This window comes from Misgurnus anguillicaudatus, chromosome 1, assembly GCF_027580225.2.
Source record: "Misgurnus anguillicaudatus chromosome 1, ASM2758022v2, whole genome shotgun sequence".
In the NCBI taxonomy this organism is placed as follows: Eukaryota; Metazoa; Chordata; class Actinopteri; order Cypriniformes; family Cobitidae; genus Misgurnus; species Misgurnus anguillicaudatus.
In genome coordinates this window covers 9,658,388-9,672,988 of record NC_073337.2, presented here as the reverse complement: position 1 = coordinate 9,672,988, position 14,601 = coordinate 9,658,388, and the positions used below count along the sequence as shown (strand labels likewise).

The window sequence follows — 14,601 nt, the reverse complement described above, 5'->3', positions numbered from 1 at the left end:
TGCTTGCGTTTCTTGGGTCCGATTTCAAAGCCCCCAAACAGTGGTGAGGGTGGACGCAGCGATGTCCTCTGCTGGCGTCAGGTCATGTGTAGAGGCAGATCCACCTCCCGTTACACGGCGTGCCCGATTTATTCTGGCAAGCTTGAGATTCCCCCGTCTCCTGACATCATTGTAGCGCTTGGCGCAACGATGGGGAAGCCAGCTAATGAGACAATTGTGGCTATTTCCTCTCACGTCTGTTTAACCAACGCTGATTTGGGCGGGTTTCTCCCATCCCAATACAAAACAACTTCTCTGTCTTTGACTGCTCTTGTAAGAACGTGGGTCTCCTCGGCTGTGAACCGCTTCTGGCGTGCGCCTGGTAAATCCGTCATTATAATAGCAACCCGCCATGGAACTTGCGCCCTTGCGTTTAAAGGGAATGTTGGATAGCGTTCTGATTGGTTTATTTGACGTTACGCCCAAACCACACCTATGAATAATTAACCTACTTCAGACCAACCCCTTATTGATTTGCGCCTGGCACAAGACTTATTTCTCCCGCCGGGAAAATAGCAACAGCGCCCAAGATCCGCCCACAAAGTCACTTGCGCTTTGCGCTTCGCACTTGCCTTTCAGATCGTTAAAATAGGGCCCAAAAAGTGATTGTAGACTGGATTTTTAAAAACCTTTTATCACAGTCTTGGGCATGTGAAAAATAAGTAACAACCTTGGCTTTGATGCATTGCTAGTTTTTGTGCAGCATCAGATATAAATTATTTCTACCTCATTTACTGTTCGTGGCTGTTTTTGCCCCATTGACTTATTCTCTATTGGTTTGTGTAGTGCTGCACTTTGTGTGACCTCTGCTTTCCATCTTCATTTTGGAGTAAAAAAATACCTTCGCCTAGGGCCCCCAATTTGCTAAATCCGCCACTGAACACAATTCATGTTGTTTCCACACAATATTCAGTCAATTAAAATGTTTCTAAAATGCTTACATTTCCTTTTCACTCAAGCTTACCTCATACCAAAATCATGGATCGTTCTTATCTTTTTTTACAAATGCTTAAACACAGCAAGACAGAAATTAAGACCTAATTTACCAAACTTTAAATACAATATAAAGCCTCTACTTCTGCACCAACAGCAGCTTACAGTAGCCTAAAAGAGCTGATAAGATTTACTGTATTTTAAATATTTTATAATAGCTGATATTCAATGTCTTTCCATGACATGGCAATGTACAATAAAAAGGCACTCAATACAAAACAATACAGAACAACACAATGAAGCAGAAAAATAAAGTAAGTGCCTAGATGAGAAAGAGTTGGACTAGGAAGAGAACAACTTAACGGAAAGAACTAGTAGAGCCAGGACAAGGGATAAGGAGAGAGGAATGGGGAGAGGAGTAAGTGCCAATCACACAAATGCGTTTATGGCAGTTGCAGGCACCTTTTTTAAATGATATTCTATGGACAGTGAGGTATGCGGACTGTTTATGCGTGCCGAACGCCTTGCGGTTTTTGCTGCCGGTCGCAGCATTCGTTATTGGCCCTGTCCCAAATGGCACACTCCGGACTTGTGGCCTTTAATGGCATCATAGAGTGCAGACTTTAGGGACCCTTGATGCGAGTCCACGTAGGTGCACCGGAGTCGTATTTTGGGACAGACTTGAGCGCCACGCCGGAAATAGGAAGAGAAGTTGACCGTCGTCTGATTGGTCTGTTTGCTCTTTCGCAAAGACTTCTGGGTTGGTAAAGTGTGCAAAGCCTGCTGCAGTGCGGGCTTCGCCGGAGACCGCATCAAGGAGGCAAAGGGGGCGCTGATGAGCACACTTTAAAGCGTAAAAATGACAAATGGGACACCCTACGGACTCATAGACTAAGCGAGCACGCGCAATTTAAAGCCATGAGCCGGAAGTCCACATGAAGTGCGTCATTTGGGACAGGGCAACAGAAGGGGCGCTGAGAGCGGAAAAGCAGCCGACGTCATTCGCGTCTTTCCATTGTCAAATAGAATGAGGGGAGAGGTGGGCCTTATGTTGTGGTGAGGGAAGTTTACAGTTGCTTTGAAGAACCGGACTCCACTCGCTCACTCTCTCCTGTGTGTTTGTGCATCTCTCACCCTCAAACATGGTCAGAGCAAGCACCCTCTTTTTAAAGTTTCTGCTAATATGACAGTTAACAGCAAAAGAGTGCTCACACTTCAATATTTCATTGACAAGACAGCTGACTCGGTGGTTGCCTAGCAATATTAAAAGCCACGTCACGCCTTGTGTTTCCAAGTGTTTAAAACGTGTTTGGTGTGATTAGAAGTTCAAAGGAGAGTAAAATCAGTTGTCACTGATGAACAGTGATGGGAGAAATGCGTTACTGTAATTCCACTACTTTTAGCCGTAACGAGCATGTAACAAAGTATTTTTTAAATCAAGTAACGCAATTACAATTACTGAAATTTAAATGAGATCGTTACTCGCGTTACTTTTTTTTGTAAAAAAATAACACTTCCAGACAAGACATTTCTGATCTAACGTTGCAAGACCGTAGTAGGCGGTGCAATGAATCATTAAACTTCATCATGGCTGACAGTGCGAATAGAATGAACATGAAAAATCTAAACGGAACAACATACCTTTGTTTAAAAATTGTGCGCAAGTCTTAATCCATCCGGTTTGTAAATTATCTTTGCCAAGCAATCCCAGTTTGACATCAACTTGCATTTGTAGTCCACAAAAGCAATAAATCTGAGAAATGTTAATATATTCTTAGATGTTTACATTGGCCTTCATGGAAGAGAACGATCTGCCATTGTTGTTTCCAGTAAAATATTCACACTGCGCTGTACAACTGTTAAAACTCCATAGTATGTGTGAGTGCGAATTTAGTTTCAGTTTTAGTTTCAGTTTTGGTTTCATTTGCTCCGTATTCGACAAAACAATCCACTCGCTTTGTGTCCGTCCAACAAAACAATCCACGTACTCCGTTTTCTGATTAAATATCTTCCTTTAATCTTGTGTACCATTTAAATCAAACATAAAAAATATACAAACAATATAGGACCAAACAGCGCACTACCCGCCGCAAGCTTCACAAGCTGTGTCTCGATTCAAGGGCTGCGACCTGCTAAGCATGCGACCTTAAAGCGATACTCCATCGTTTTGTCATATTAAACTATGCTATTACCTTAACTAAGAACAGTCGACAATACCTCTATCATCTTAGTGCGTGCACTTAAACTATAATGTATGGTGGAATAACACTTTTGGGAGTAGTTCGACTCGGCGCAGTAACACTCTCCCTCTCATCATGAGAGGGAGAAGGGGAACGGATTTTTCAGGCAAGTCGAAGTACTCCAAAAAGTGCTACTGCGGCACACATTATAGTTATTCTATTTAACCCGCTTTTAAAAGTGCCAGGTTTTATTTTGTGCCACTATATTTGATCGTATAACTATTCGTTTCAAATAGGGAAAACGTTGATGTGTTTGGTCATTTCTAACTTCATCTCTGTACCATTGAATGAACTGGTCTAAGCTAAGTGCTACCAAAGTGTCGCCGCACGCCACAGTGCTTAAGTTCATGCATTAAGATGATAGAGGTATGTATCAACTCTTCTCAGTTAAGGTAATAACATAGTTTAATATGACAAAATGATGGAGTATCCCTTTTAAAGGTGAGCACTCTGTCTTTCAAGGTGGCAGCCTCAGAAGTCCACGAAGAGAACTGAAATGAGATTAACCTTCGGAGGACCCATAATTTGCGTCAGCTGCTGCACGCACACCGCGCCTGTCAGCAGGACACAGGAGACATTTTTGGCTTATTAAAATAAATATGGAATCAGAAAAATTATGATATATTTTAGAAAATATGACACATTGACAAAATTGTCTCCAAATTCTTAAACAGACAGTACACAATTTTAACACATTACATATTTTCAATGTAAACATACAGAATATTTGTCTAAATGATATACATAAATAAACTAAGCTTACATATTAAGATAATTTCTACTGAAATATTACTGTGTCATTGATAGATCAAAATGAAATTGCTGATCTAAACACCCAAATATTTATAAATGAAATAAAAAGAAATTGTCAGGGGTGCACTTTTGCATACGACTGTATACTGTATAGTTTATTAGTTATATATTCATTTCATTATGTAAGGGATAATGTAGAGGCAGCCGGTAGTTATCGGGAAATTCGCGATAACTACAGGCTGCCTCTATATTATCCCGCTTATTACACGGCTACTTGCCACATAAGAAAAAGAAACTGGACATGAATATGAATTTGAAACATTTTATTGGCATATTTGTTTTAAATTAACATTTTTATCCTTCCGCAAAACTTTGCACAGATGCATAAAATGATCGTAATACCTTATTAAGACCCTCTGCTTCATACTGCTTCTCCATTTTTTCTATTTTAGCCAGTCTTTGAGAAGTTTTAATGCCCATTCTGTATTTTTTTTGTGTTGGCTTCGTAGCTGTCATGCTCTATTTTGTCAAGTTCAGTCTCAATAAGCTCTCTGTGTCTTGTCGTTGTTCGTTCTTCTATCCACTGTTTAAATGTTTTGTTTTTTCCGTACATGTTAAAATTAATGTCAAAATTTTCCATTCTTAATTGTGGTTGTCCAGTGTTTGTCACAAGATGGCGCCAAACAGTAATCTTTGTTGGCGCGGAGGGATTTAAAAACATACAAGTAGTACCGGCTATGCGTTATTACTTTGGAGCGGTTATTATTTGAAAAGAATGAACCTGCAAATGTCTCAACTGACCAATCAGAATCAAGCATTCCAGAGAGCCGTGTAATAAATCTAGTTATTCTATTCTACATTTCTTTTCGTAACGTTGTTTAGTTTCACCTTGGCTGTATTTTCTATGAATGCTGATATGAGTATCCAGTGGTTGTTACCAAGGTTTTTACTCAAAAATGTTGTGAAACCGTAAATGTGTTTAGTATAAATGTGTTTCTAGTCAGTCAAAGTTAGTGAGACCATCGACATAGAGATTGTTCAATTAAACATCTTTAGAGTTAGAGTATACTTTATTGTCCTTTACAGGAAATTTGTCTTGGACTCACAGCTGCAGTAGTACACAAACATACACACAGCACACAATAGACAATAATCACAATATAGGAATTATATAATACAAAAAATAAATAATAAAGATAGAAAAAAGAACTAAATTTTTTCATTTAAAATATTTATAGATTCCGGTAGAAATTACTTTATTTCATTATTTCCAAAAATACACCTTTTCCTAAAGGTCTGAAAAACCACCCCATGCAAGCACAAAAACGTTTTGGTATATATGGGCGTTTTGCGCAATTAATGTTTTCATTGGCCCTATTTTTCAATTTGCAAAGTCAATCTACACAATTTTCAAAAAGCAGAAAGCAGCTACTTTCCATTACCTTTTGAAAATTGGTTTCCATTGGTTCATGTAGGTTGTCTACAAACCGGAAGGTTGGTGGTTTAATCCCCGGCTCCACCGGACCAAGTGTCGAGGTGTCCTTGAGCAAGACACCTAACCCCAGCTGCTCCCGACGAGCTAGCTGGCGCCTTGCATGGCAGACACCGCCGTCGGTGTATGAATGTGTGAGTGAATGGGTGAATGTGAGGCTAATTGTAAAGCGCTTTGGATGGCCATTGGTCTGTTAAAAGCACTATATAAATGCAGTCCATTTACCAGTCCATTTTACTGAGAGCTGTGCAGTAAAAGTAAACCTCACGTCCCAACCTCAAGAAGTGCTCTAGTGACAGATGTTAGAGCTCATGGCTTTTAAGTAACCCTCATGTAAGAGCATTTGACTATCATACCAAAGCGGTTCGAATCACGCTCATGGTGGGTGCATGTAGGACATTATACATATTTTATTTCAAAAGTTACGAGAAATAGCTTAATACACTGATTAATCAATATAAGCCCATGGTTTCATGAATAAAAATATTTGAGAACCCCCCCCCTGATTTTTTTACAAATAGCACACTGGTTATATATTACAAGCATGATTTATATTTTATATATGTTTCATTACATCCCTGTAAAAACATTTTTTTACACAATTTAAATTTAGTACAAATGAATAAAAATGAATAAAAAATCTATTCCAAGTAATCTTTCAATTCAAGTGTGTCATGAAACTGTAGGCACTAGATGGAGTCACTGTTGACCACACATACTTTATACAAAATAATCATGACTTGGATGAACTTAAATGAACTAGACCAGACTAGTCATCAACCCTGTTCCTCGAGACCCACCTTACTGCATACTTAACCCTGCTTTAACACATCTGACTCAATTGTTTAGGTAGCCATGGACATTGGCAGATTCAAGTGTGTTTAATAGGCATTATGCCCAGCTGCACTACTTCCTGAACTTCAGCCAGCTCCTTGTTTTCTGTCTGCCATTATTGTACAAACTGATTAATCCAGGTGAGCCTGACCTCAGTAGTTACAACAACAATAATCAGACACACCTGGATCAATCAGTTTGTCCAATAATGGCAGACAGGAAACAAGGGCTGCGTCCGAAACCGCATACTGTATAGTAGGTACTGAATTAGATGAAGTACCTACTTACTTGGCGTTAAAACAGTAGGTACTGTATAGTATGAATCCTGGTAGTATGAATGAGATTCGGACGTACTACATCCGCCATGTTGCTACATCACGTGACATACGTCGTCATCACATCGTGTCATTTCAGCGCGAAAACAGCCGCGTGCATCTTCTTCTTCGTTGTATAACTCCTCGTCCGGGGCATCATGGGATAGTGTAGCGTCCATCGTATGCACACTGCAAAATCTAACCGGAAGTAGTAGGTCATCCGGGTACTTTTCGCATACTGATTTTAGAATACTATGTATTCGGACATACTACTCGATTCGCCTACTGCTTTTAGCGTACTATATAGTACGTAGTAGGCTGTTTCGGACGCAGCAAAGGAGCTGCAGTTCAGGAAGTAGTGCAGCTGGGCATAAAGCCTATTAGGGTTGGAGCTGAACTCTGCATGATTTCTAGAAACAGGGCTAGTGACGTGTGTGTGTGTGTGTGTGTGTGTGTGTGTGTGTGTGTGTGTGTGTGTGTGTGTGTGTGTGAGAAAAAGTATTTTAAGGTGGGATGTTAGAGATTTTATATGTGACACCCCAGAGTAATGCTGGCCCCTGCCTGGCCACCCCTATGAAAAATCCCTGGCTCCGCCACTGCCATGAATGAAAACTATGAATTTCTAAGTGTTTGGGTGATTGTTATAAAGCTGTAATTATTTCTGTATTCATATTTTTGCTTTAAGATAGCAAACAGAAACCGTTCTCCTGTGACAGATCTGCATGTTGAACATCCGTCTGTTTAGAGACAATTTGAAGGAAATGATCCCAGTCTGGAGCTGTTAGTGGTAATTCTGTCTGGAAATGATTCCAAAACCTGACGGTAAAAAAACAAATGTGTTCACTATATCATTTAATTATTTATGAAAAATCAGATGTACATTTTCAAGGCTGTTAAGTGTATTTTTCCAATATTAGCATGATGCTGCTACCCAGTCTCACGAAATTGCGTACCTATAGTCACATAATTTTTTGATTCTTTTTCGTGATACTGTCTCGAATTTCCACATTTTTTCGTGATCGTATCATGAATTTCTGTTTATGTGTCATTGTCACGTATTGGTTACTCAACTGCTTTTTCCTATTTTCAAACCATTTTCGCTTCGGTTTAGAAATTCGTGATACGATCACGAAAAAATGTGGAAATTCGTAACAGTATCACGAAAAATAATCAAAAAATTATGTGACTATAGGTACGTAATTTCGTGTGACTGGGCTGGATTATATGGTTAATTTTATTATTTGCGCTAGGCATTATTCGCCTGCGGCTGTGATCCAATCAGAAGCGATCATTGACTTGTTTTTGAGTCACAACCTCAGAGTCACTGATGTATGTAACAAAATAAAACCTGCTATTACTCTAACAGATCCAAGTACCATAATATTACCACTATCAGAAAAGATAAACAAGGTACAAATGTTGTCACTGGAACAGTTCTCTTTCAGAACGTAAACATTTATACCTATATGATGTCTGTCTAGACCTGTATAGGCTTCGCATTGTGTCCTGATCACACTGTTTGGGCTTATTTTTCGATAACAACTGGTTGCCTGTACATTATTCCTCTGTGTAATATTAAACTGTAACAAAATGATTTGCAGCATCCAGGTTACCGTTTGTTAATAGTTTCAGGCAGTTGTTGTCTCACAATAACATGCATTGAAATGTAGCGACTGGCCAATCAGAATCAAGCACTGTAGAAAGCTGTGTAATAAGAGTGAATATTTGTACCTCACAGGTATCTGTGCCTAAACATAAGGACCTTTTTAAAGGGTACCGTCACAGTGACAGCTTTGTACCTTTATTCTAAGTGCATCTGAGACAGTAGATGTGTTTATGTATTGTGACCTCACATAGTTTATCTTTTTTATCATATCTTCAAATGAAAAGATGTTTATCTTACTTATGATGGTAAACATCAGGACCTCGGCTCATTTTGTTATTGAAGCCGATGTACAGGTCGTCCCAGAGTCGTCCATTTACAACCACGTGTCTTATCACCCCCACTCTGTTTTTAATCTAAACATGAACACATTAAAACATACAAAACAAAACAACATGAAGGTTTAGGTCCTGAAACTAATCGATTATAACACTTCCAGTGAATTTCAGAGTTACCTCCTCATATGCGTGATCTCTCTCTGGTCTTCTGTCTGGAAAGGAAAGATCCATGCAGTCCACCAGATAATCGTAACCTCCATCCAGCGGCTCAAATTCATCATCCGTCTCAATGACCTGATGCACAACATACAGTAAACAGACTGCTTTGGTTTATGTGTTTGTTTGCAGATATAGCTGTGAGATTCACTACCAGTTGGGTTATAAAAACTTTGTTTACCCGTATAACCAGATTGTAGCCTTTAAATCCCGCCCAGTTATAATAATACTGGATCCAGGATTTGTATTTAAAGATATCATGGGAAATGGCACCATTCAGCTCATCCAAATACAAATCAAAGTTCCAGTTGTCCTTAAAGATCTTTGTACCGTTTGAGGGTTGAGTGATTGCATTCCTGTGATTGTGGTGTTTAAAGCAGAAAAGAAAAGTATGCATACTAAATCATAAACAGAAATAATAATAATAATAATAATAATAATAGCAGAACAGATGGACACACAAACATGCGTGCTACATACTAATACACAAATACTAATAAAAACATGCATGCTACATACTAATGCACACATAATAATATAAACATGCATGCTACATACTAATACATAAATACTAATAAAAACATGCATGCTACATACTAATGCACACATAATAATATAAACATGAATGCTACATACTAATACACAAATACTAATAAAAACATGCATGCTACATACTAATACACACATACTAATAAAAACATGCATGCTACATACTAATGCACACATAATAATATAAACATGAATGCTACATACTAATACACAAATACTAATAAAAACATGAATGCTACATACTAATACACACATACTAATAAAAACATGCATGCTACATACGAATGCACACATAATAATACAAACATGCATGCTACATACTAATGCCCACACATACTACATAAACATGCATGCTACATACTAATACACAAATACTAATAAAAACATGCATTCTACATACTAATGCACACATAATAATATAAACATGCATGCTACATACTTATACATAAATACTAATAAAAACATGCATTCTACATACTAATGCACACATAATAATATAAACATGCATGCTACATACTAATACATAAATACTAATAAAAACATGCATGCTACATACTAATGCACACATAATAATATAAACATGAATGCTACATACTAATACACAAATACTAATAAAAACATGCATGCTACATACTAATACACACATACTAATAAAAACATGCATGCTACATACTAATGCACACATAATAATACAAACATGCATGCTACATACTAATGCCCACACATACTACATAAACATGCATGCTACATACTAATACACAAATACTAATAAAAACATGCATTCTACATACTAATGCACACATAATAATATAAACATGCATGCTACATACTTATACATAAATACTAATAAAAACATGCATTCTACATACTAATGCACACATAATAATATAAACATGCATGCTACATACTAATACATAAATACTAATAAAAACATGCATGCTACATACTAATGCACACATAATAATATAAACATGAATGCTACATACTAATACACAAATACTAATAAAAACATGCATGCTACATACTAATACACAAATACTAATAAAAACATGCATGCTACATACTAATGCACACATAATAATATAAACATGAATGCTACATACTAATACACAAATACTAATAAAAACATGCATGCTACATACTAATACACAAATACTAATAAAAACATGCATGCTACATACTAATACACAAATACTAATAAAAACATGCATGCTACATACTAATGCACACATAATAATATAAACATGAATGCTACATACTAATACACAAATACTAATAAAAACATGAATGCTACATACTAATACACAAATACTAATAAAAACATGCATGCTACATACGAATGCACACATAATAATACAAACATGCATGCTACATACTAATGCCCACACATACTACATAAACATGCATGCTACATACTAATACACACATAATAATATAAACATGCATGCTACATATTAATGCACACATAATAATATAAACATGCATGCTACATACTAATACACAAATACTAATAAAAACATGCATGCTACATACTAATGCCCACACATACTACATAAACATGCATGCTACATACTAATACACACATAATAATATAAACATGCATGCTACATATTAATGCACACATAATAATATAAACATGCATGCTACATACTAATACACAAATACTAATAAAACATGCATGCTATATACTAATACACACATACTACATAAACATGCATGCTACATACTACACACACATGCATGCTACATACTAATGAACACATACTACATAAACATGCATGCTACATACTAATACACAAATACTAATAAAAACACACATACTACATAAACATGCATGCTACATACTAATGCACACATACTACATAAACATGAATGCTACATACTAATGCACACATACTACATAAACATGCATGCTACATACTAAAGCACACATACTTCATAAAATGTATTCTACATACTAATGCACTCACACTACACACACATGCATGCTACATACTAATGCACACATAATACATGAACTTGAATGCTACATACTAATGCACACATACTACATAAACATGCATGCTACATACTAATGCACACATACTACATTAACATGCATGCTACATAATAATGCATGCAACATAATAATATAGACATACTACATAAACATGTATGCTACATACAAATGCCCACATACTACATAAACATGCATGCTACATACTAATGCACTCATACTACATAAACATGCATGCTACATAATAATGCACACATACTACATAAACATGCATGCTACATACTAATGCACACATAGGGGAGAGCGGGGTAAGTTGTCACACGGGTAAGTTGTCACACTGTTAATAACTCCAACACTAGAGGCTCTATCTCAAAAATCAAATAGCCACTTTATGTGACTTCTTCTTCTATAGTGAACTTCCTGTTCACATGTGGTCAAGATCACTGTAATCTGAGGTTAGCACAATTTTCTTATTTTTCTGCTTAAAAAGTAAAAAAAAATCACTTTACATTTTATGCAATACAACTTTGTTAGGTGTGAATGTTTAAAATGATTATTTTGCACAAAATAGAGGAGACCGTAAAGTGTCTTTTGATACTTTAGCTAAAGTGATATGATGAGCTAAACTTGAGATTTAGACAACATTAGCACACAAGTAAGTATGGGGCAAGTTGTCTCAATGACTTTGGGGCAAGTCGTCACATCTGACAACTTGCCCCTGTACAAACAAACACATCGAACATGCTCAGAAAACATGATATAGAAAAGAATAAGCCTCAATCTAGCAAAAAGCTGTTTCAAAAGAAAGGGAAGCAGAAATCTGGACCTATGAAAAACAAGGCAGCTAAAAGAAGAAAAATCATGCAAGAGTCATCATCAGATGATGAAGAGTGCTTCTGCCTCGTCTGTGTAGAGCCATTTTCAAAGAGTCGTCCAAAGGAGACCTGGGTAAAATGTGTAAAATGCAACAATTGGGCCCATGATGCTTGCACCTCAGGCCAGGCAATTTATGTGTGTCAGAATTGTGATTCTGGAGATGAGTCCTATTAGTCATACAGGGCATCTGTTTTGTTCAGAGGTTAAACATGTTAAGTTAAGCAAGTTATCTGCAGCGTTCCATTCAGTTATCTGGTTTTATGTGAAAGCCATAGAACATTTGAACCAAAGTTCAAAGTAAAGTGGTCTTGCCACTTAATTGAAATGTGCATTATTTGGATTGAAATAATTGTTTTTCCAGATTCTCCAGGCACGGATGTTTATATTTCCAGTTTGGTTTGAGTTTAAAAATTAAAATCAATATTCACAATTAAGTAGTTGTGTTCTCATTTTTAGATAATCTAGTGTGACAACTTACCCGCCCTAGTGTGACAACTTACCCTCCGATGGGGCAAATTGTCACAAGTGCACAGTCACTATTCAACAGTCTACAACTCTGTAATGAGATAAGATATAAAGATGTTATGAATACAACATATGTGCCCAAGACTTCCTTCTTTCATTTGGTATGAGATTTATACCATTTTGATGTATGGTGCTCAGTAAATGTTAGACAGTGTGAAAAGTGTGACAACATACCCCGCTCTCCCCTACTACATAAACATGCATGCTACGTAATAATGCATGATACATAATAATATAGACATACTACATGAACATGTATGCTAAATACTAATGCACACATACTACATAAACATGCATGCTACATACTAATGCACAAATACTACATAAACATGCATGCTACATACTAATGCACACATACTACATAAACATGCATGCTACATACTAATGCACACATACTACATAAACATGCATGCTACATACTAATGCACAAAAACTACATAAACATGCAAGCTACATACGTGTTAGATTGATCTGCTAGAGCGAGAGCGACATCCAGCACAGAAGAGGGTAAAGGAGTCCAGGTCAGAGTATTTGGGCAGCTCGTCCTTATGGATGCATTCAGGTCTTCAGCGCTGTTCTTCTTATTTGTCTCCTTTATGTACCTGTTAGTCACAATGAAATATTCATGTTACATCTTAACCTGGATTATTATATTGGTTCATATAACAGACCATAATGATTACACTCAATATCATGGTATTTAAATTATTTAATTGTTATTTCTAATGGTCAAGAGGTTATTAGGAGATAAAATGTAATTGACCTGTCTGATGGATGAGCTTCTGTAAAGTAACCAGCAAAAGGACAGTAAATCTTCGGCTGTAAAACTTTCACCAGCTGAGTCTTATAGTTCAGCAGTTTCTTTCTTTCATTCTTGATGAACTCTGCCTTCCAGGTTTCTGTCAAAGTAAATGAACCGTGAGATCATAAGACCAGACAATGTGTAAATAAATACAAAATAGTCATTGTATTAATTCTCCCATGCGTGTTCGTATGATCATAATCTCTTTATGCTCTCATGAACAGCTTTGATTTTCATAATCCACCCGTTCAAAGATGGCAGTAATTCACTTGTGTAACTCACCGCTGTATTTACCACCATAGAAAGTCATCGGAAAGCCAGAAGCACCTCCAGCGAAGTCACTCATCATCACATCCACACCGTGTGGGAGACGTCCATTGTTTGGTCTGGTACAGTCGACAGTATTCAGGATCATGTGACCTTGAGACAGAGTTCAAATGTTTGAAGGGCTTTTGCTATTCTAGTGCACTTGAATAAAATCTTTTTACAGAAATGTTTTATGAAAGTTCATGAAGTTGATGAATTTTTTACATATAAAATCCTATAAAATTGCAGTTAGGAACTTCATATGCAAGTCAACAACTTTCACTGTATTATGCTCAGCCATTGGTACTGATGTAAAGAAAATGTGCCTTAACCTTAAAATTTAAAAAGTTTGAAAGGTATCGACCACTTTGAGTGACAGTGACGAACATCATTAGGCTGAACATGAATAATACAAACTTGTGCTTAAACCTCATAAAGCACTTTAGCGTTTTGAACTCACATATTGTGATGAAAAGATTTTCTTAAAGTTTATTACAACCATGAAATTTGTAATGTTTTTATATTTCATATATAGCCAATGCCAGTGTTAAGCCATAAAGTAGATGTATTTATAATCAGAGTACCTTTAAAACCAAATGTCAGCTAAATGACAAAAGACTGGTATGCAGTTTACTTTGTGTCAGATTTGATGAGGAAATTATAATTGACAGTTATTACAATAACGTAAAGCTGTAAAGTGTAAACTAGTTGGACGGGGTGTTTTGAATGGAAATTGCTCAAATTGCTCAACACCTTTTAACTAACCCAAGACCAGGCCCCAACAC

The 14,601-nt window shown here is 36.8% G+C and overlaps 1 protein-coding gene across 1 annotated transcript in view; it reads right to left on the bottom strand.

Annotated features, from left to right (window-relative positions):
• Positions 1-8,504: 8,504 nt before the first annotated feature.
• Positions 8,505-14,601, bottom strand: part of LOC141349227 (cytidine monophosphate-N-acetylneuraminic acid hydroxylase-like) — a 33,589-nt gene continuing 27,492 nt past the window's right edge. Inside the window, exons 8-13 of the mRNA XM_073869068.1 lie at positions 13,793-13,930; positions 13,472-13,607; positions 13,167-13,310; positions 8,944-9,118; positions 8,724-8,840; positions 8,505-8,624 (exon numbers count right to left, since the gene is read on the bottom strand). Of these exons, the coding sequence (XP_073725169.1) occupies positions 8,505-8,624; positions 8,724-8,840; positions 8,944-9,118; positions 13,167-13,310; positions 13,472-13,607; positions 13,793-13,930 (830 nt within the window). The remainder of the gene's footprint in view (positions 8,625-8,723; positions 8,841-8,943; positions 9,119-13,166; positions 13,311-13,471; positions 13,608-13,792; positions 13,931-14,601) is intronic.